Here is a 24,315-nt window from a genome sequence, read left to right on the forward strand (position 1 = left end):
AAAGAAAAATGCATCTCAGTCTTGAAAAGGAAGATGTTGGTGGGAGGGGGGGGAAGGGAGGTAATACCTTGGACCTTGGGGTCTCATAACCATTCTTGCAGCATCTCCAGAGAATTGAGGTCTGTTAAATTGATCATCGGTTAAAAAACGTCGCCTTGGTTCATTTGTAAATGGGTCCGAAAATCTTTGGCCAGCTTGAGATGCAAGTGGAATTCGCACAATGCCAGGATACGGTGGAGGTGGCCTTCCAAATAATTCATTGTGACTTTTTAGATCCTCCTGTGGCCAGTGCCTCAGTGGTGTTGCAGCAGATGTCATTGCTTGTTCTTGCATGTTCTTTTCCTGTCGGACAGCATTTTTCTGCTGTTGCTGGCGGAGAATCAGTTCCCGTAATCTCAGTCTCTGTAACAAATTAAAATGGTCCTTACTCACAATCACTGAGATAATGTTTTAATTCTTCCTTAATCGAAAACAAAAATATATAATTGTGGACAGAGTCCTCAAAGTTCTTATAAATCAATTGAATGGTTCATGGGAGGCTATGCAATGAATCAATTCACACATGCACATGGACTAGATGCTCTAAATATCAAATTAGCATTAAATCTATTTTTATAGAGGTTTTCAAAATATAACCATCAGACCAAGGGAAATAAATCCCATGAGATTTACCAAAGCAAAATGATCTGGGTGGTTTCTACAAGTACCAAAAATATAATGGGTACCGTATTGGAATATTGCAACATAAGAAATTCCCGTTTCATGACACATGTTTTAAGTACTTTTTTCACCAAGTGCTGCGTTCACTATCAAATTTGACTTTCTTGCTACAATGTATGGGATTCCATATATATCACCGCCCACATAAAAATTCTGCATAGAGAAAAATTGTTTATCTCCACTTCACAAACAGTAATATTTTGGCCTTTTTAGGTTCATAAAGATTGCTAAACACAGCTGTAACAACTGCACTGTCACTGTGAAACATGGAAGTGAGAGATTCTTTTAGAAAGCCAATCACATTTCCACATGCACAAAGGCATTGGTCTGTCTTCTGGTCTAACTACATTTGTAAAATTTGGAATTGTATCCAAACTATGTAAATTCACAATCATTTTGTCTGGTTCTAGCATAACCAGTTCAACCAATTATTCTCATGTTTTTAATGACATATTTTCCTGGCTGTGTTTGGTTTTTAAAATTTTCTTGTAGGATATTGCCAAATCAGGATATTTCCTGTTCCAACATAATTTGATGTCATATGGTAATCTAATAGGCTTCAAAGATTAAGACCAGCTAATAAATTGAGAAATCATCACAAATGGAAAACAAATATATTTTGGTTTTCTTGCATTTTACCTGCATTCTCTACACAAATTGAGGTAGGTGTTTGTAACTGCATTTTATTAATGCGTCACCTCTAAGCAATTAATCACTAACTTTGGAACAATGTCAAAATAAGGAAGCCTTTTTACCTGTCTTTGCTTCTCTTCATTGCCCATATGACCCGTGCTTGTGTTATTTTGAGTTTCTGACGCCAATGTTGATTGGACTTGATCTTGTGTTGAAGGCACATTATGAAACTGCTGCACTTGTGAATTTATGGGTGACTCCGTGGAACTGCTGAAATTCAGGGTATCCGATGGAGTTCCTTGCTGGTCGCTAACATCGTGATTAAGCCTCCCCTGGACATACATGTCATTGGTCTGAGGTCTTGGAGTCCTCGGTTGTTGATCATATGGGTCATGTACCATATGTCCAAATGCATCACCGGTTGGCCTCAGTGATGGAGCATGGGGTGAAAAGGGGTCATCAGACATTCCAGCTTGCCTGGGATTCTGAGGAGTTCGACCACGTGGATCAGCAGGCCGCACAAATGTATCTTGGATATTCGAGGCTCTGTTGATCTGCAGTTGCAAGAATAGATCCTGATTTGCCAACAAACCTGGTCTTATCAAAACTTGCCGGTCGAATGACTCCGTTGTAGTGAGTCTTGGAGACTGTGGAGGTTGTGAAAAGGCATCAGTAACAATGGCTCTTGGGGTTGCAGGGGCTTGTGCATATGGATCAGAATATCGTTTACTGATTGGTGATTGCACAAAACAATCTCCAGGTCCAGGCCTTGGAGTTCCAGGTGGCTGGGAATATAGATCTGTTTGGTGTGGAGGTCTTGGTGTATGCGGTTGCTGTGCATATGGATCAATGGGAGCTGGCCTTGGAGTTAAAGGTGGCTGTGCGTAAGGATCAATTGTAGGGTGAGGTGTTCCAGGGGGCTGTGCGTAAGGATCAGTTGTGGGATGAGGTGTTCCAGGAGGTTGTGCGTAAGGATCGATTGCTGGGCGAGGTGTTCCAGGGGGTTGTGCGTAAGGATCAGTTGTGGGACGAGGTGTTCCAGGAGGCTGTGCGTAAGGATCAGTTGTGGGACGAGGTGTTCCAGGGGGCTGTGCGTAAGGATCAGTTGCTGGGCGAGGTGTTCCAGGGGGTTGTGCGTAAGGATCAGTTGCTGGGCGAGGTGTTCCAGGGGGCTGTGCGTAAGGATCAGATGCTGGGCGAGGTGTTCCAGGGGGCTGTGCGTGAGGATCAGTTGCTGGGCGAGGTGTTCCGGGTGGCTGTGCGTAAGGATCAGTTGTGGGACGAGGTGTTCCAGGGGGCTGTGCGTAAGGATCAGTTGCTGGGCGAGGTGTTCCAGGGGGCTGTGTGTAAGGATCAGATGCTGGGCGAGGTGTTCCAGGGGACTGTGCGTAAGGATCAGTTGCTGGGCGAGGTGTTCCAGGAGGCTGCGCGTAAGGATCCTGAGGAGAACATCTCGACCTCGATCCTGGCTGAATAAACATATCGCCTTGGATCAGCCGGGAAATTCTCTGACTTTGTGGATACAGCTCAGGACGAGGTGTATGTGGTTGCTGTGCGTATGGATCCACTGCCTGAGATTGAGGCTGCAGTGGGTTCTGCTGAAAGTCATCCATAAGTCTAGGGGTCAATGCAGTTTTTTCAAACGGATCAACAGGAATACGTCTTGGAGTTAGAGGCACTGATGCATAAACGTCTTGAGGTGACTGATGTGGTAACATCGGTGTCTTAAACAAGTGTCCACCGCCACCTTCTTTACCTGCTAGACCTGATGCCAGTTGAGATCGCAAATAAAAATCATGAGTTGTCATTCTGTTATGTGGCAGCTGACTTCTAGGAAACATATCAGGCCTGAGTGCAGGTTTAGCAAAAGGATCGGTAGCAATTGAATTAGGATTTACTGTTGGTCTTGGCAATCCGAATGGCTTTGAAAAGTGATCTGTTGACATGGTCATAGCTGGTCGAGGAGTATCTGGTGCTTTTGCGCAAGGATCAATGCTGGCTGGCGGTGCTGGTGAGCCAAAGGACTCATTGGCTAAGGAAGGTCTACTTTTCTCAATCTGTTCAGCAGCTGGGGATGTCCTGGAAACACCTTGTGGAACAGCACAGGAATCGAGAGAGGGCACTGAATTTCTCCGAGCAACTGGTGGTGGTCTTGGTGTTCCAACCATTTTTGCATATGGATCCCAAGGAGATGACGGCCTGGATCCATTTGCAGCTGAAGAAAACATTTGCGTTGACTGAGGCTGTGAAGTCTGAGGTTGTGCAAATGGATCCTGCAAAGGGGTCCTGTTTGGGGTTGGAGGAGGAGCTTGTGGTCTTAAAAAGACATCGTCTGATGACATTGATGCAAGAGTGCCAGGAATCTCAGGTTCTGTAAACTCTTCTTTGGGCAACTGTTGTAGAGGAGACAGTTCCTCATTGTCCTGTTCATCTACGGTAGGACTGTTGGAATCATCCTCGCCTGTTGATTGCTGCGAACCAAACTGTTGCTGCTGTTGTTGCTCATGTTTCACTTGTTCCAGTTTCTGTGTAGCTTCAATCTTGGCTTGTTGCTTACTCTTTTGCCGCATTTGCTGTTTTGGTACAACATGAAATACAAACTGATAAATTGAATGATGTATGACTAAAGGGGAATTGAAATAGAACCAGATTTGCATAAAAAGCAATTTCATTAACACTTAAGAATGAGTTTGTGTTTATGAGGATGTAAAGAAGATTCACCAGGATGTTGTCTGGTTTGGAGAACTTTAGTTATAAGGAATATTGAATAGGCTGGGAACGAAAGTGGTTTAGGGGTGACCTGATACAGATATATAAAATTATGAGAGGAATAGATAAGATAGATAGAATCTTTTTTGCAATGGTAGGAATATCAAAAACATGACAATATAGATTTAAGAAGAAGGAGTTGTGAAGGGGATCCGAGAGGAAAGTTTTTTTTTACAGTGTGGTTGATATCTGGAACACTGCCTGAGGTGGTGGAGTGAGATAAAATCATCACATACAGGAAGAATTTAGATAGGCACTTAAATAGGCAAGCTATTGTAGAACACATACAATGCAAATAGGATTAGTGTAGATGGGCAAAACTGTCTATATGGACATGGATCTAAGAGCCTATTTATCTGCTGTATGACAGAAGAACATTAGAATATTTGGGAAAGATGCAAGTGTTGAAAGCTAAAGGCTGGAAATCCGACTGATGTGCAATTTGCTATTCAACTTTTGATAACTTCACACCCTTTCATGTTTTATTATAACATTTCCTTTGACCTTTTACACCAATATTTTGCTAGCAGCAAAGAAAATAAATGAAATAATGGTCCATTAACCACCTGGAAGTGTGCAACTTACACTATTTTTAAAGTTTGAAAAATACGATAAATATAGCTGTACAAAGGAATGCTATCTAGCAGAGGTTTCTACTCAAACATTAGTACGAGTCAACATATGGAGCCATGCAGCATGGAAATAGGCCCCTTGGTCCACATCAACCATCAGGTGCCCATCTACGCTAACCCTATAGTTTTATCCCCCAAACTTCCCCTTTCATCCGTAACAGAGTTGTTGGGGATGAAAGGGAAAGCTAAAAAAAGTAAAACCAGCTCGTACCCCATTTTCCTCCATCAGGACAATTAACCCATCAAACATCAGCCAAGGTATGAGAGGAGAAACTGGAGCATCTGGAGGAAACCCACAAAGCTTGCACAAACCCACAGGGAGAAATTGTTAGCTCAACACAGAGAGCAGCAAGGATAAGCTTAAGCTTGAGACCAAAGCCGGGTCTCCAGAGCTGAGAGTTAGCAAGAGTGGATAAGAAAAAGTAATGCTTGTACTAAATGAAGATGAATTTCTAAATGTCTCAACTCCATCATAACATCAAGAAAGAAAGTAACAGGATCCGATTTAATTCAAGGAGGTTTTCTAGAGTAATTGGGTATATGAAATTATGCAGGAAATATTCAAAACACTCAGCAGGTCTGCAGTAAATATGGAAAGAGTGAAAGATTTAAGTTGATGACCTACATAATAAACTAGTTGTCAATAAAGTTCATAGGCCTAAAATAAGGATTTATGTATGAGGAAATGGAAATACTGGTTTAAATGTATATCAATTTTAGCATAATATCACCCACATGCATACACGCACATGCACAAACTACAGCTTTAAATTGCAAAGATAACTACATGGAATTCAAGAGAGCATATTAAACAGAAAAATGACCTGAAATCTGTTGAGAAATGTAACAGACTACATACTCATTCTAAGAAAATCTTAATGAAATTCTCCCCTAATCGAAGGAACATAATTGTCAAACATAGCATTTCAGGTTTTTGGAGACAGGATACCTCCTTCCTGACTAAGAAGGTAGACAAAAATGCTGGAGAAACTCAGCGGGTGAGGAGGCATCTATGGAGCAAAGGAATAGGCGACGTTTCGGGTCGAGACCCTTCTCCATAGATGCTGCCTCACCCGCTGAGTTTCTCCAGCATTTTTGTCTACCTTTGATTTTTCCAGCATCTGCAGTTCTTTCTTAAATAAATCCTTCCTGAATAATATATTTCTCCTGCACTAACATTGGATATATGCCTTTTTCTTTATTTAGAGTCAGGTGAATCGCCTAACATGATCAGGGAAGAAAAAGTATTCTTTCCAATATAAACGAACATGTTTATAGATCGTTTTTTACAATAAATTAGAAATAAACAATGTTAGTTGACATCATGCCATGGAATTCTCTGGGTGTTCTCAACAACATTTCATGGCTGACCACAAGATATAAACTATCTTGGTCAACATCCCCTAACATACTCCCATAACATTTTGTGGTTCATCTCAATGGCTGGATGAAACTTGATATGGGAACAAACTCAAGAATCTGCATCTTTAATTTTTATTTAATTACTGCCAACCCAGACCCACATAAACTAGGTTAATAAATGTCTTAAAATGAAAACGTTCACCATATGCATTGAAATTCTGTGCATAATTTAGCCATAGTTTATAGATTGTTAACAAGATACAAAACAAAATTGAGTCTGACATAATAATTGTGAATTAACAAGAATATGATTACCTGTCTAAATTTCCATTCTTGCTCATGCTCTGATTCCTTTTGCTTAATTTGATCCTTAAACGGCAGGTCAACATCAGGGTGAGATACAGAGTCAATGCATTCCTGTTGTTGTCTTCTCAAAGATTCGCTCGTCATTTGAACCTTGTTTATACGTAATGCTGCCCGATTGTCTCTTGCTTTTTGCTGCACAAATGTATTACAATTATTTTTCAATTTGCAAATGAAAATTAATTTCCCAATTTACCATTACAAGTAGTTAATTTTAGGGCTGCAAAATGGAACTCTTGTTTAAAAACCTTAAACTTCCAGAATCACAAGCCAGCATATAATTTGGAAAATCTATTTTTATATGTATGTTGAGGGTTATCAGGACTTGGATTATTTTTTAACCAGAAACAAAGGTGAGAACAGAAAACATATTTAAAGGGTGAGCACAATTATTTTTAAAAATCTGACTAGGATCCACCTAAATTTCCAAATTATGCAACAAAAAAAATGTTTTGCGAAATAGTGGATGGTTGGGAATGCTTTGTTTTAAAAAAAAAAACAGGTAGGAGCATAATCATAAACTTATTTTCATTTCTAATGAATGACCAGCAGTTACTAATTAATATTTATCCAATTCAAATATGTATAATGGAATGAAATACTGAGAGCCAGCACATTTTTAGTTCAATATCCAATTGCCTCTCTCTGATAATATGGAAGCTTTAAGCTGCGGAGAACAATGATCACTAAGAATTTTGAGCTTCGTTTGTTGAACACAGAATTAGTTTTGGTCTCACAAAGCATGACATAACTTTGCATAGAGTAGAGAAATGGGAGCTGACAGGCATCGGGCTATTTTTTACATAATCTTCAGAAGACAACAAAGAAAATTAAAACTAATTTTATGAAGCGTTCTGATAATTCATTTGGGAAAAGGAGAAAAATTAGAAAAGAGTTATTCACAACACATGGCAAAGAATACCAATTTACGCTACTGAGAAAGTGAGGTTTTTTTGCACTTCTTTAAAGTAACTTTATTTCCTGAGTGCTTAAGATCATTTTAATATTGTGGATGTAATGAGGGATATGCAGCAAACAATGGCTCATGCCCAACAACTTATTAAAGCATTCTCAATTTCCATAACTTGCCCTAAAATTGAGACCATAATTGAAATTTACCTGTAAATCTCTTCTCAATGCTTTACTTTTACATGAAAAATAAAATATAAATTTGTTCAAACTAGGGTCACAATATTTAAAACTCTTATAAACCCCATTCCTCGCAAATTTTCTCTCAAAACTCCTGTTCTCATAATGTTCACCTGTAAAATACTCAAAATCTGTCTGCCTTGCACTGCAAGAGCTTACAATTAAAAAACATAAAGGAATTAAAGGTTTTGGCATAATATAGTAAACATTAAAGCAACTCAACCTCTTTCAACTTTACACCATGATATTATCTGGGAAATGTAAAAGTCTAAGTCCCAAACAATAATGCACTGATAGAAACTAGTATCATCAATTAAATAGTGAATTCCCTCCGGGGATGAATAAAGTTCTATCGTATTGTATCATATCTTTTCGTAAATCAAACAAATCAGCAGGTTTACTTCCTCGCATAATCATAATATTCAGTAAAGCGTATAATAAATAATGCCTACCACATAAGGTCCTCTCTCTTGGGAGCTTGCTTTCCTCCACAGTTTAGCGATTTGTTTAACTCTGGTAGACCAATCTGAAAAAAACAGATGTTGTCCAGATTAGGGTCTGCAAATACTTGGTAAGCAATGTTGATTTCTGAATTATAATTGGCATAGTGTACATACCAACAAAAAGCTAAGAGTTCCAGTATAATGGAACCTTGCAATTACTTAATCTGGATGCAGGGATATTTAAATCACACTTAAGATTCGCAATTGATAATTCAACATCTGCCAAATCTCACCTTGGATCACCTGCATAAATTAAGTTCTGCAATCTAATTTGGTATATTAGGATGCTTATCAGAATGATTTTGGAGGTGGTTTTCTGCAAACATTGTAGATCATCTGCTTCATTTTCCAGCATGTATTAATAAAACTGAAAAATAAATTTACTTGGAACTGAAATATAAAACTGAGAATAGGCACAAAAAGCTGGAGTAACTCAGCGGGACAGGCAGCTTCTCTGGAGAGAAGGAATGGGTGATGTTTCGGGTTGAGACCCTTCTTCAGACTGGTTAGGGATAAGGGAAACGAGAGATATAGGCAATGATGTGGAGAGATAAAGAACAATGAATGAAAGATACAAAAAAAAGTAACAATGATAAAGGAAACAGGCGACTGTAAGCTGTTTGTAGGGTAAAAATCAGAAGCTAGTTCGAATTGGGTGGGGGAGGGATCGAGAGAAAAGGAATGCCGAGGCTACCTGAAGTGAGAGAAATTAATATTCATACCAATGGACTGTAATCTGCCCAAGCGAAATATGAGATGCTGTTCCTCCAATTTGTTTAGCCTCACTCTGACAATGGAGGAGACTGAGGACAGAAAGGTCTGTGTCGGAATGGAAAGGAGAAGTAAAGTGTCCAGCAACTGGGAGATTTGGTTGGTTCACGCGGGTGTTCTGCGAAAAGCCCAGTCTGCGTTTGGTCTCGCCGATGTCTCAGAGACCACATCTTGAACAACGAATACTGTAGATGAGGTTGGAGGAGGTGCAAATGAACCTCTGCCTAACCTGAAAGGACTGTCGGGGTTCCTGGACAGAGACGAGGGAGGAGGTATAGTGACAGGTGTTGCATCTTCTGCGGTTGCAGGGGAAGGTACCTGGGGAGAGGGTGGGAAGGGATGAGTTAACCAGGGAGTTGCGGAGCGAACTTTCTCTGCAGAAGGCAGAAAAGGGTGGAGATGGGAAAATGTGGTTAGTGGTGGGATCCCGTTGGAGGTGGCCTGAAATTTCGGAGGATTATGTGTTGTATGCGACGGCTGATGGGGTGGAAGGTAAGGACTAGGGGGACTCTGTCTCTGTTGCGACTAGGGGGAGGGGGAGCAAGGGTGGAGCTGCGGGGTACCAAGGAGACACGAGTGAGGGTTTCATCTATGATGGGAGAGGTGAACCCCCGTTCCCTAAAGAATGAGGACATCTCGGATATTCTAGTATGGAACACCTCATCTCGGGCGCAGATGCGGCGTAGACGTAGGAATTGGGGGCAGGGGATAGTGTCTTTGCAGGAAGTAGGGTGGGATGAAGTGTAGTCGAGATAGTCGTGGGAGAGTAGGTTTGTAATAGACGTCAGTCAATAGTCTTTTTTTGTGCTGGAGACTGTGAGATTAAGAAAGGGGGGGGGGGGGGGAAATTGGTGGTGAAGTTGATGAAGTCCATGAGTTCTGCATGGGTGCAGGAAGTCGCACCGATGCAGTCATCAATGTAATGGAGATAGAGTTCGGGGATAGGGCCAGTGCACGCCTGGAACAGGGATTGTTCAACGTACCCTACAAACAGGCAGGCGTAGCTGGGGCCCATACAGGTGCCCATACTTACGCCTTAGATGGAGGAAGTGGGAGAAGTTAAAGGAGAAGCTGTTGAGGGTGAGGACCAGCTCCTCAAGGCCGAGTAGAGTGTTCGTGGAGGGAAATTGGATGGTTTTGCGGTCGAGGAAGAAACGGAGGGCTTCAAGGCCTTCCTGGTTGGGGATGGAGGTGTGGAGTGACTGAACGTCCATAGTAAAGATGAGGAGGTGAGGGCTCGGAAAGCGGAAATCATTAAAGAGACGAAGGGCATGTGAGGTATTTTGGACATACATTGCCCTCCATAATGTTTGGGACAAAGTCCCATCATTTATTTATTTGCTTCTGTACTCCACAATTTGAGATTTGTAATAGAAAAAAAATCACATCTGGTTAAAGTGCAGATTGTCAGATATTAATAAAGACCATTTTTATACATTTTGGTTTCACCATGTAGAAATTACAACAGTGTTTATACATAGTCCCCCCATTACAGGGCACCATGCTGTTTGGGACACAGCAATGTCACGTAAATGAAAGTAGTCATGTTTAGTATTTTGTTGCATATCCTTTGCATGCAATGATTGCTTGAATTCTGCGATTCATGGACTTCACCAGTTGCTGGATGTCTTCTCTGGTGATGCTATGCCAGGCCTGTATTGCAGCCATCTTTAGCTTATGCTAGTCCCCTTCAGTTTTCTTTTCAACATATAAAAGGCATACTCAATTGGGTTCAGATCGGGTGATTGACTTGGCCACCCAAGAATTGACCATTTTATAGCTTTGAAAAACTCTTTTGTTGCTTTAGCTGTATGTTTGGGATCACTGTCTTGCTGTAGAATGAACCTCCGACCAATGAGTTTTGATGCATTTGTTTGAACTTGAGCAGATAGGATGTGTCGACACACTTCAGAATTCATTATGCTACTACCAGCAGTTGTATCATCAATGAAGATAAGTGAGCCAGTACCTTCAGCAGCCATATATGCCCAGGCCATAACACACCCACCACCGTATTTCACAGATGAGGTAGTATGCTTTGTATCTTGGGCAGTTCCCTCTCTCCTCCAAACTTTGCTCTTGCCATCACTCTGATATGTTAATCTTCATCTCATCTGTCCACAAGACCTTTTTCCAGAACTGTGGTTGCTCTTTTAAGTTCGTCTTGGCATTCCTATTTTTGCGGTTAACCAGTGGTTTGCACCTTGCAGTGTAGCCCCTGTATTTCTGTTCAAGAAGTCTTCTGCGGACATTGACAAATCCACATCTGAAGAGTGTTCCTGATCTGTCGGACAGGTGTTTGGGGATTTCTCTTTATTATAGAGAGAATTCTTCTGTCATCAGCTGTGGAGGTCTTCCTTGGACTGCCAGTCCCTTTGCGATTAGTAAGGTCACCAGTGCTCTCTTTTTTCTTAAAGATGTTCCAAACAGTTGGTTTTGGTAAGCCCAAGGTTTGGCTGATGTCTCTAACAGTTTTATTCTTGTTTCTCAGACTCATAATGGCTTACTTGATTTTCATTGGCACAACTTTAGTCCTCATGTTGATAAACAGCAATAAAAGTTTCCAAAGGTGATGAAAAGACTGGAGGAAAGACTATGTGCTGCAAGCTCTTTTATACCTGCATTAAGGAGCCATTTAAACACACCGGCACAATTACAAACACCTGTGAAGCCATGTGTCCCAAACATTATGCTGCTATGAAATAGGAGGGTCTATGTATAAACACAGCTGTAATTTCTACATGGTGAAACCAAAATGTATAAAAATACCCTTTAATAAAATCTGACAATGTGCACTTTAACCACATGTGATTTTTTTCTATTACAAATCTCAAATTGTGGAGCAGAGGCAAATAAATAAATGATGGGTCTTTGTCCCAAACATTATGGAGGGCACTGTAGGTCAGGAGAGATTGGACCGGGGGGGGGGGGGGGGGGGGGGGGGGGGGGGTAGGATGGAGTCGTGGAAATCATTTCCGTGGGACAGGAGCAGGCAGAAACAATGGGTCTGCCACAGCAGTTGTGTTTGTGGATTTTGGAGAGAAGGTAAAAGCAGGGTGTGCGGGGCTGGGAAACGATAAAGTTGGAGGCTGTGGAGGGCAGACAGCCAGAAGCGATGAAATCAGTAATGGTGTTTGAGATTAAGGCCTGGTGCTCATCTGTGGGATCATAGTCCAAGGATACGTAGGAGCAGGTGTCTGAGAGTTGTCGCCTGGCCTCAGCCCGGTTGAGGTCAGCGCGCCAGACTATCACGGCACCTCCCTTGTCGGCGGGTTTGATTATAACGTCAGGGTTGCTGCCGAGTGAGCGCAACTCTAAAACTGAGAAGATTGCTGCAAGAACTGGCTAAGTAAGAGGCAACAATAAGAGCAAGATTCCTACACTCTAGCACAATAAATTTGGATGAAATGCAAATGTATGAAGCTGTAATCTGTAATAAAAACAGAAAATACTAGAAATATTCAGCAGGTTCGACAGCACCTGTGGAGAGAGAAGCAGCATTAATGCTTCACGTCAATGATCTTTTATCAGAACTCTGAAGTCCTGATGAACAGAAAAGTGTTCAGAGGACATTTGTGTAGATGTTGCCGGGACTGGAAAACTGCAGCCAAAAGAATGGCTACACTAGAGTCTTTTCCTTTGAGTAAAGGAGGCTAAGAGAAGATTTAATTGAGGTGCATAAAATGATGAGATGTCAATACAGCGTAAATAGGATGAATCAGTTTTTCTTTAAAAAGGAATAGAAGACTGGGATGTAGATTGTTGCAAAGATCAAAGGGAGGATGAAAAATAATATTTTTCACAGAGAGTAATGTGGTTTGGAAGTTCCCAAATGAAAGGGCTTTAGAGGCAGAAACCCTCAACACCCTTTAAAATGTACTTGGATGCGTATTTGAAGCGCTATGATCTACGGAGCTAATGGATTAAGCTTTTGGGTTCCTTTTTGCCCTGCATGGACTCTTTGAGCCAAATGTCCTTCATCAGTGTCATGAATGTGATTCGATTGCATAAATAATTAGAAGCATTAACTCTGTTTCCCTGTCTGCAGATGTGGCCTAACCTTCCAAATTTATGGGATTAAAATAAGATTGGCTGCCAATAATCAATCTTCAACAAGACACAACTGTTAATGTTGCTGCCAAAAAGCACCTAGACTCGATCCTGATCCTCGGTACTGAATGGAGCTTGAATGCTCTCCCTGTTACCTCATTGGTTTCTCCCTGGTGCCTGGTTTCCTCCCACATCCCTTACATGTGCTGGTAGGTTAACTGGGCAATGCATATTGCTGCAAGTATAGGAGGGAGGGAAGAAGGAAAATTGGGGGGGAGTTGATGGGCAAATAGATCGTAAATCAAGTAATATAGCAGAGAAACAGGCACATAGGTCAACGATGTCCTGGCCGAGCATTTTTCTCATCTACACTAAACCCTTTCACTCACATTATACGACAGGACATATAGATAATATAGATAAATGTGAGGTTATCCACTTTGGTGGCAAAAACAAAGTGGCAGATAATTATCTCAATGGGGTCAGGTTAGGTAAGGGGGAGGTGCAACAAGACCTGGGTGTCCTTGTACACCGGTCATTGAAAGTTGGCTTACAGATACAGCAGGCAGTGAAGAAAGCTAATGGAATGTTGGCCTTCATAACAAGAGGATTTCAGTATAGGTGTAAAGAGGTTCTTCTGCAGTTGTATAGGGCTCTGGTGAGAGCACATCTGGAGTATTGTGTACAGTTTTGGTCTCCTAATTTGAGGAAGGACATCCTTGTGATTGAGGCAGTGCAGCGTAGGTTCACGAGATTGATCCCTGGGATGGCGGGACTGTCATATGAGGAAAGATTGAAAAGACTAGGCTTTTATTGACTGGAGTTTAGAATGATGAGGGGGGATCTTATAGAAACATATAACATTATAAAAGGACTGGACATGCAGGGGAAAATGTTCCTAATGTGGGGCAAGTCCAGAACCAGGGGCCACAGTCTTAGAATAAAGGGAGGTCATTTAAGACTGTGGTGAGAAAAAACTTTTTCACCCAGAGAGTTGTGAATTTATGGAATTCCCTGCCACAGAGGGCAGTGGAGGCCAAGTCACTGGAGGATTTAAGAGAGTTAGATAGAGCTCTAGGGGCTAGTGGAGTCAAGGGGTATGGGGAAAAAGCAGACATGGGTTATTGATAGGGGATCAGCCATGATCACAATGAATGGCGGTGCTGGCTCGAAGGGCCGAATGGCCTCCTCCTGCACCTATTTTCTATGTTTTTATGATTCTATTAGATCAAGATTCTTCTATAGTGTCTTGCACATTCAAGTGCCTGTCCGAATGTATCTTAACTGTCATAATTTTAACTAATTCCACCACTTTGTCTGACAGCAAATTCAACATTTCAACATGCTGTTTTCGAACACTTCAAATCCCCTTAAATTTCCTTCCTTTCGCCTTTATTCTATGTCTTCTTGTTTTTGATACCTTTTTCAGAGGAAAAAGATTCTATCTACTGAATCGAGGGGCTGAGCTCAGCTGTGCAGAACTAAAGGGTTGAATGTGGCTGGCCCCTCAATTTTACATAAGACAAGGCCGGCATATCTAGCTCGACTCATGTGAATAATGGATTCCAGTTGCTGACCTGGGTGGAAAAGTTAAGCGGCTTGTTTCTTTTTTCTTTGCTTTAATTAACATTAATGTTCTCATTGTTTTTTTTATTAGTTAAATATTTTAATCTAGTAAGGGCGCCAAAAGTTATAGAGAGAAGGCAGGAGAATGGGGAGAATTGGGTTGAGGCTGAATTCGATCAGCAATGATCGAATGGCAGAACAGTCTCAATGGGCAGAATGGCCTAATTCTGCTCTGATGTCTTTTGATCGTAGGAAATGTACTTTTAAAGTTAATATAATATAATTAACATTTAAAAAAAAAATTTAAATGTATTACAGGTGTGTTTAAATACCTCTCATTATCAATTAAATTTCTAAAGTCCTGTGAAAAGACCAGTGGAAGTGGGCCTCAGAATCCAACAGTCGAAATCTAGCCATCAATGGTAAGCAGCTCTGCTTTACAGGATGGACGCAGTAGTGAGATCATCACCTCAACTTTTCCCTCAGGGCTGGGAAGGATAATTGCTGCCACAGGGATCATGCAAATCCTGAAACATATCTTCCAGCCCAAAAATATTCAGCCTCAAAATCAAGTCGGCAATAACCTAATAAGGGACTTTTCCTACTAATCAGATGTGTTTTTTATGATACCAACACACCTAGTTACTTTTAACCTTTCTAAACTACAATTACAAATTTCCCTTTTAGCATTCAGCTTAAATTAAGAGCTTTTTAATAAGTAAAATAGTAGTTAGTTACAAAGTATGAAGTAAATATTTTCCAACATTATCTAAAATGTTATACTGCTACTGCCATAAAATGTCAAGCAGAAATATTTGGTAAAAAGTTTTCTGCAAATATAAGTTATTTCAAACTTGGAGGCAAGAGTGCCTGAAAAACACTTTGCTAAAATATTTGAAAACAAATTAAGTCATCATGATTTAAACAACATCATACTATCCATAATTGGGGGAAGTTCATAACTTTGAAAAATGCTTAGTGTATTTCATTCACGAGAATTCAATATTTTCAGAAACATAAAATACTAGAAACACGGAGAGAAATCAGCGGAGAGAAAAAGAGGTAAGACTAGCTAAAGACCATTTGTCAGAACAATTTATCAGTCCAAAGCATTAAGGTTTAAGACCGGTTGTCAGAACAATTTATCGGCCCAAGACATTAATGGTTTATCTTTCCACTGATGCTGCCTCTCCTGTTGAGTGTTTGCAGTATTTTCTGTTTTTATTTCAGGTTTCCAGCTGCTGCAGTTTATTGATTATTTCTAGAAATATGATGTGTTGGTTGGCATTACCTGGAAAATCTTCTTTCAGGTTTGGGAAGTTTGTGTTTGTGTACAGAACTGGGGCAACTGTTGCCATTTCTCCCAGGGCTTCTTCCTTCTCCCATTTCAGAGTACTCCGCTGTGTATAGTTTAGCGTGTCTCCTTCCACTTCCACAGCAGGAGCAGAGGGTACCCATGGGCTGGGTCCGTCACCAACAACTTGACTAAAAGTATGGTTCTTGTCTCTATTAAATAGATCCAGTTCAAACACGAGTTTAAATAATGACTTAAATCACCCTATTAATTACAAATGCTGCATATACAGTAGAATACATAATAAAATAAGTTATCTGCCATCTCTAATGAAATAAAGTAAATTAGAAAGCTTGTTTCTTTCACATTTGCCTTTCCAAACAACATTTAACAGTATCTACACCCCGCATTTTTAAGATAATTAATTTAAGAATCAGGTCTAAGAACAACAAAAACATTCCTGATTAGGAATTCACTGTCTGAATTGTAGATTTCAATAGATTGGAGAAAGAAAATAACAAGTTATAGGGAAAGAGCTGGAGAATGGGACAAACTGGATTACTTATGCAGAGACAGTGTGGGCTTATTGGGGTTTGTGGATTCCTTCCAATAACAAAGGTAGATATATCCTATTCCAATAACGTAGGTAGAAACAGGGATTTGATGAACCCAGATCCAAATTGATAATAAATCATCCACTTCTTACACAAGCCACACTCAAAAATCATATGTGCAAAATGCTTTGAACATTATGTTTCTGAAAGAAAGAGTGGTATTGGATACAAGGGTTTTGATTCATTGAGCACCAGGTCTGAGGCAAAGGCAAGTTGTTCGAAGAGAAGTACCCCATTTAAACAAAGTAAAAGCCGTGACCTGCACTGAATAACTAAGGTGGCGTATACACGATTAATCTAATGAAGCTGCTAAAGGCGAGTGGGGAGAAGAAAATCAGAACATTGTTTAGGAGATATGTGATACGTTTAAAGGACCACCCAGCAGAATAATTTAGGTAAAAATAAACAGTCAGGAAGGGATAAAGGGTTCAGATTACTAGGCATTACTGATCAAGATTATAACAGGGAAAAGCCAAAAAAATATTGCCATTATATATCACAGAACAAACAGTATGCAATCAAGATGAATTTACATGAATAGAAGTAAAAGAGTTTATCTAAATCATTTTGGAGACTTGGGTGTAGACTGACCAACGTTGGAAACTAATTATTCTGGGATGGTTGTACATGTGAAGATATTCACAAAATGAAAAGGTTTAGCATGACTAACAAATAGTGGGATGCAAAGAAAAGATCTTGTATTAGAAAATCAAAATGCATTTTGGGTTCAGTTAAATAATTGTTGGGTGCAGATTACGTCCTCCTGTTGGAAATTAAGTGGGAAGGTGGAAACAAGATCAAAAAATTAAAAGGTCTTTTAAAATATGGCTGCATTTACTGGAGATATCATAGACTAGAAAATCCACACATGAAAATACGCAGGATATGTTGATGAAATTAATTTAGAATACTTTACTAACTCAGAGGTTTAAGGATTCTAGGGAATGGATTATTTTAGATCGAGCACTGCATAAAGAAAGTGTTATAATTTATATAACAGGAAGAAGCCCTCAGGGAAGAGTAATTATAAATAGCACAGGAGCATAATCGATAAAGTATGGACTTGGGCTTGGACAACTGATCAGGAGAGGTCAAATTCCATCACAGCAACTGCGGATTTATATTCTGGAAATAAAATAGAAGCCAAATAAAAAGCTGGCTAAAATGGCAGTAACCAAGAAACTGTTGTTAGGATACTTTTGATTAATCAATTATTTTATGGAGAAGAAAAAAAATTCGGAATGTAGAACAAAGAACTGCAGATGCTGGTTAATACACAAAAGGACACAAAGTGCTGGAGTAACTCGGCAGGTCAGGCAGTATCACTGGAGAACATGGATAGGTGATGTTACGGGTCAAGACCCTACTGAATCAGAGTCTGAAGAAGGGTCTCAACCCAAAACATCACCAATGCATGTTCTCCAAAGATGATGCCTGTCCCGCTGAGTTACACCAGCACATTGTGTCCTTTTGAGAAACAATTGGCCAATCAAGTGGATATGGAGAGGATACTTCTTCTTTTGGGAGATTCTACAACTAAGGAATTAATATGGGGTCACCCATTTAAGAGAGAAACGCATTGCTTTTCTCCCAGAGGATTGAGTGTCTTTGGAACTTTTTCTTTAAAAGATGATGGAAGCAGATTATTAAGGATGGGGTAGAAAACCGTGGATCAGCAAGAGGGTAAAAAAATCCCAGAGTGGGTATGATGTGAAGGTGAGATAAGAATTACGCATGTTCTAACTGAAAGACAGAGCAGGGTCCTAAATTCTATGATTATCCATTAGAAATACATTATCCCTAGGCTATGATATTGGGCATAACATATCAGCCAGAAATGAGGACAGTTAACAGACATTAAACAATTGGAATTCAGAGATTTTTTTCAGATTAGCACAATAGCAAGAATTGGGTTTTGTAAAATTAGCATTTGTACTCTCAGCTGCTTAAAATCTATATTAATAAGATAGTGCAGTATATCCAAGAATGTCATTAGTTCAATGCTAGAAGAGAAAGTAAAAGCAGAAAATGCTGAGCAGGCCAACAGCATCTGTGGATAGAGATATCATCTTGAATGCTTCATATTGATGACCATGTAAAGTAGAAAAGTGAGACTGCAAGCATATTCATTATAGAGATTGGGAGAACTTAAGAAAACAGAGGGATGTTTGTGATACAACTAAAACAAAGGTTATTCTGGTAACACAAATTCCGTTGATGCTCTCTAAGAGAGGGAAATTAATGTTTATAAGCTATGGCTGAACAATAGTTGATGTTGGAGGAATATAAGTGGAGGAAGATCAACATGAGCAGAAAAATAGAAAAAAGTGTTGAACTGTAAGATGAAGAACACAGCAGATGCTGGAAACCTGAAATAAAAGAGACTGCTGGAAAAATTCAGTCAGTTCAGGTAGCAGCTATGGATAAAGGGAAAAGAGAGAGAATGTTACAGGTGCAACTCTCTTCCTCACAGGGCAGTGAATATATTTTTAAGACAGAGGTAGATACTTGATAAGCAAGATGAAAGTTTGCTATGATAGGCAGAAATATCTGGTTATAATCAGATCAGCCATAATTTTACCAAATGGCAGAGTATGCTTCAGAGGCTGAGTGACCTGCACCTGCTCATAATTCATCTATTTATTTATATGGCGGTTTCCTCATATGGAGAGAGATTAAACTGATAACGCCTCGATTCTCTGCAGTGTTTAGAATAATGAGAAATTATCCTGCTGAAACAGACACAATTCTGAAAAAAGCACAGGACAGAGGCAGGGAGGAGGTTTTCCCCAGCTGAGGAACGTAGAATTCAGAGTTTCAAAATAAGGAATGGACCATTTAAAAATAAATAAGGAGAAATTTGCCACTCTTAGGATGGCGAATTCTGTGCTTGATGGTCGTGGAGATTCAATCATTAATAGCGTTCAAATGAGAGATTTCTAGTTACTAAAGGAGTCAAAGGATATGAGAATTAACAGGAAAATGGTTTCTGAGGCAAATAATCAGTCATGATTATGTAAAATGACTTTCTCCAGTACCTACTTGCACACTTTGACTGCACTGTCCCTCTGATGTACTAACTATAATCTTTGTGATTTCTTAGATGGCACTCGTCCTAATAACAAGGAGGGTTTATTCACATGCCCTTTTGGGCATATTAAAATCTATTTACAGTAATTGGATGAAAAATCTAATAATGTGGAATACATACCGGTTGCTGTCAGTGAACGGTGCCTGAGGGATAGAAGAGTAAGTGGTGCTGATGCAACATCCATTTCCAGGTGCTAAAGGTGTTTGATGTTGTGGTCCAATCACACCATTCATGGCTGGAACCCTGGTAAAGCCTCCATTTCCTATTTAGGAGCAGACAAAGAAAAGTCACCATTAAACTATCAATGTAATTGTCATGTAACTAATGATCTACATATACGCAGAATAACATCTTTACCAAGTCCCAAACCGTCTTAATAGTTCCCCATTTTTTGGAAGTTGATTGTTGTTATGTAGGTTAAGCAGCAAAAAATCTGAAAAATAATTCTATTTATTTAACCCTTTACGATATGTTCAATTAATTTCTGTTGGGAAAATATTCACTGTGCAATTTTTGGACAGCCATGGCAGCTAATTTATGAAAAGCAAAATCCTATACTTGTCAATGAGATGGCTGCTGAATTGAAGTGTTCTCACAATGCCAGAAAATTCAGGCAGAAATATGCAGAGTTCTGGATGAATTTAGAAAACTGATACGAGTCTTTGACATCTTCCCAAATCAGACAGATGGATGACTCAGCTGTCTGTCGCATGGAAATGCCTGTAAAAGGGATGGCTAAGATTATGGCTCCACTCCCAGAGAAGGACTCAAATCTCCCACATGATGATTAAATATATGGGATGTTTTTTTTTGGAACTTCTCAAAACGATAAGAGAAAACTGGCAAACTTTAATGACCTCTGTGGTTGAAGGTCATCAGGACCAAAATGCTAAAATTGCATTTGTTTTATTCAGTCTTGGCCATTGTTTGAATGTGCAAGTCAATGGTTTTTTTCCTGTAATTAGTCTCAGTTACAATTCATTTTAGTAACAAGACAACCAATGGATTAATGGACTAATAATGTCAAGTAACTACAATGCAAGATATTTTTCCATCTTACACCCATTATCCCTCCCCCTCCCCACCCTGGACAAAACTGTCATACTTCAAATATTCCAGAATGTACTACATTGTTCCGTTATACTGATGAAAGGTCTTCGACTTGAAACTGTAAATTTTTTCTCTTTCCACAGATGCTGCCTAAACTGTTTTCAACCATTTTCTGCATTTATTCTGTACAGATTATATTGATTTAGAATTTCCTTATTTTCTTTTTAAACATAGATTAATATTTCTATTCTATTTTTAAAATTATAATAAACATTTAAAATTTAAATTGATAGTTCCATTGATAAAAGTTTTGATTTACATAACAAAATATTCCTGCATCTACTTTCTATGTTTCTATGTCTATGCAATAAGTATAAAAAGCAAATACAATTTACAATATTATGAACTCAGCTAAATGTATCACTGAAAACATAAAATATGTTTTATAGGTCTATCAAACAATATAATGGACAACCTTTAGTGATTTTCACACAAAGGGTGGTGGGTAAATAGAATGAGCTGCCAAAGGAAGTGGTTGAAGTAGGTACAATCATGCATTTAAAAGACATTTGGACATGTACTTGAGTAGGAATGGCTTAGAAGAATATGGGCCAAACGCAGGTAGATGGGATAAGTGTAGATAGGGCATGTTCGTCGGCGAGGGCAAGTCGGACTGAAGGGCCTGTTTCCAAATGGTGCGACTCTAAAATATGTCAGCTAATAAACATGTTAATAATCTAATTTGTTTTTGCTTCGAATAATTGCTTAAAATAAATAGTTTTACACATGGAAAGTTTCTTGGGATTGCACAGAGATAGCGTGTAAATCATATCATTATAAGAAATTCTATACCATGGTCAGGTGGTGGTAAGGGCATTGCTGGTGGAGGCGGCTGGTTAGCTGAAGGACTTAACACGGCCGTGAACAGATCTTCCACTTCCTTTCCTTCCAGTTCTTCATTTGTAAGAAAGAGAGATATTAATGGTAGTAAGAATTAATCTAAGATATAAAATTGACATGGTAACTCTAAATAGCTGAAAACAATTACCTGGAATTTTGTAAAGGTTACTCAGAATTGTACCTACAAAACAAAATATTTATGTTTTTTAAAGTCATCTTGAATGTGTACGCAAAACAAAGCGTGCATAACCATCAAATTATCTTACCATCTGTGACTATTTTCTCAAGGTCGGGACTAAGGATTCGGTCGAGTTGCTCCTCAGACAAAGGTCGTGTGCCTTGGCCTCCATTTGACTGCGAAACAGAGGATGGATCCTCTGAAATTGGGCCAAGATCCAGTCCAGCTGAACAAAAGGTTTGTTTGATTATTTTCACAAAATCAGTTAAGTGTAACAGAAACCTCTGCTTGATGAAGCTGGCAATGCTAATTAATTGCCACCAAGTCTTCTCAATTGGGAAACTTTATATTTGTCAATAGCTCTTTGAATAAAACTCTGGTTGGTGAAGTTACTCAGGGTGTTGCAGCACTTAGGCTATTATAGAACATTCAAGAAAGGATTCAAGGAACTAGTTTATGCTGCAAATTCCTATGATTCTTCACATGCTCATCCTAAATCTAATCCCAATGTCTAGTCACATCACCATCAATATTCCTTTTTTACTCAAATATTTGAGGATTTAGCTTCAAGATTATTTATAACTGCAAGTCTCACTGTATCTTAAGGAAAATATTTGCAATCTATTGATCATGATTCGCTAAAGTATATCCATCCTTTTTACTGTTTCAATCCTGTTAAATTGAAATCACAGGCTGAACTTAGAATAAATTACTTCTTGGACTAGTGGAAGTTAATCCAACTGTAGCCACATAAAAGGAAATAGATAAATGCTGTTAAAAATTGTAGATATATACATACACACAAAGAGCAGTAGGTTTAGGAGATTCCGTGGGTTGAATAGCTTCCTTCTGTGCTTTACTTTACTTTTTTAATTGTAAGCCTTCATAATCCGGGAATTCTGTTAGGCTTGACATCAATTAACAACTGTTTTTACATCTTGTCCGGTACTGCTTTCAATAGCTCTATGTTCTTCATAAAGCGGGATCCTTTCTTTGCACATCATTCCAATTACATTTTGTACAAATTCATCATTATTGCATTCCTTTATCTCTCTAAATTGGGCAGTAGGGGCTAACTTGTAAAATTTCCTTTCCTTATTTTTAGTTTAGAGATTAGTTTAGTCTAGATACAGCATGAAGACAGGCTCTTAGACCCACTGAGACAACGCCAACCACGATCACCCGTACACGAGCTCTACCCTACGCACTAGGGACAATTTACAGGAGCCAATTAACCTGCAACATGCACGTCTTTAGAATGTGGGAGGAAACCAGAGCACCCGGAAAAAACACACGTGGTCACAGGGAGAATGTGCACACTCCATATAGACAGCACCCATAGTCAAGATTGAACCCGGTTCTCTAGCACTGTGGGGCAGCCACTCCACCACTGTGCCACTGTGCTGCCCTTGCAGAATGCATCGCTTCATATTTCTACGTTAAACTGAACAAACATTTATTTAAGTCTTCCGTGTTTTTTCTTCAAAACTCTCAAGATCTGCCGCACCCAAATTTCACCATCATCAACAACCTCCGAATTTATGTTTGCACTAAATAAGGATGGCTGCAGTGTGCCTATGAAACAACACGTAATATTCTGGAAACGTTTGCTGTATCCTATCCTTAGTAATTTATCCATTGTTTTATAACTTCAAATGGTCTACATTTACCATATGTTTTCATTTCTCAATGAATTCTGCAAATAAACTCAAACACATGAGAGAAATTGTACTGACCTTGGGTTTAGTATTTGTTGAATCACAAGGTAGTTATAAAACAAAGGGGTTTTGAATCTGAACAGTACTTGTGCCAGAGCCATCCAGCTAATCTTGCAGAACATTCCTCCACTTGTCCCCACATCACCCTACACATTCTTCTCTTTCAGCTATGTCAGGCTCCCATCTGAATACTACAATTGAATCTGCCTTCATTATACCCTTGATAAATCAGACCCTAACTGCTGGCTGCATAAAACAATTTCAAATCACTTTGATTGTTTTGTCATTCACGTTCATTCTATGTCCTCTGGTTTATGACCCTTCCATCAATGGTATGTTTCTCACTAATTTATTTATAATTTTAAACACCTCCATTAGATTCCCATGCAATCTACTCTATTCCAGGGAGAATTACCCCATCTCCAGTCTTGCCTCACAAATCCCCCATCATTGTGATAATTTCACAAAACCTCATTCACCTTTCTAATACTCCAGTTATGTTTGAACTACAATGTTGATACTGGGTCATTATGACTTCCTTATTATTGCACTCTGTGCCTCTATAAAGTGCTCGAGTTCATAGGCTTTAAAAAACAAAAACTTTTCCGACCTGCCACTTTTGTCAACCCAGAACTAGCTTAAAACAGAAAAGATGATAGTAATGGATTTATCTATTATCTGAATCGAAGTCGATCGTTGCAAAATTTATTCAGTGAAAACATCTACTTCTCTTCAACTGCTTAATCAGTAACATTCTTTCCAACATAAGTTTCTTATTATTGTCATGTGTTCCAAGATACAGTGAAGAATTTTGTTTTGCACTTTATCTAGATCTGAAGTGGTGACATTCACTTATGATTGCCACTTCTCAAATGACAAACAAATTATTGTGCAGATTCAACAAGACCTGAACAATGTTTTAGCATGGGCTGGTAAGTAGTTTAAGTGCCAG

General features: G+C 39.4%; 1 protein-coding gene across 18 annotated transcripts in view; it reads right to left on the bottom strand.

The window, feature by feature from the left end:
* The window catches only part of kmt2c (lysine methyltransferase 2C), a 394,622-nt gene that overhangs the window by 60,268 nt on the left and 310,039 nt on the right, over nt 1-24,315 (bottom strand). For 11 of the 18 annotated variants that reach the window (XM_033044025.1, XM_033044050.1, XM_033044059.1 and 8 more), the window contains 9 exons: nt 21,734-21,871; nt 21,616-21,648; nt 21,420-21,521; nt 19,638-19,779; nt 15,810-16,024; nt 8,081-8,154; nt 6,432-6,614; nt 1,476-3,953; nt 68-402 (listed from right to left, as the gene is read on the bottom strand). In XM_033044025.1, the coding sequence (XP_032899916.1) occupies nt 68-402; nt 1,476-3,953; nt 6,432-6,614; nt 8,081-8,154; nt 15,810-16,024; nt 19,638-19,779; nt 21,420-21,521; nt 21,616-21,648; nt 21,734-21,871 (3,700 nt within the window). The remainder of the gene's footprint in view (nt 1-67; nt 403-1,475; nt 3,954-6,431; nt 6,615-8,080; nt 8,155-15,809; nt 16,025-19,637; nt 19,780-21,419; nt 21,522-21,615; nt 21,649-21,733; nt 21,872-24,315) is intronic. The other 7 variants (XM_033044007.1, XM_033044093.1, XM_033044111.1 and 4 more) reach the window with 2 other exon arrangements.

This window comes from Amblyraja radiata, chromosome 2 (assembly GCF_010909765.2).
Source record: "Amblyraja radiata isolate CabotCenter1 chromosome 2, sAmbRad1.1.pri, whole genome shotgun sequence".
In the NCBI taxonomy this organism is placed as follows: Eukaryota; Metazoa; Chordata; class Chondrichthyes; order Rajiformes; family Rajidae; genus Amblyraja; species Amblyraja radiata.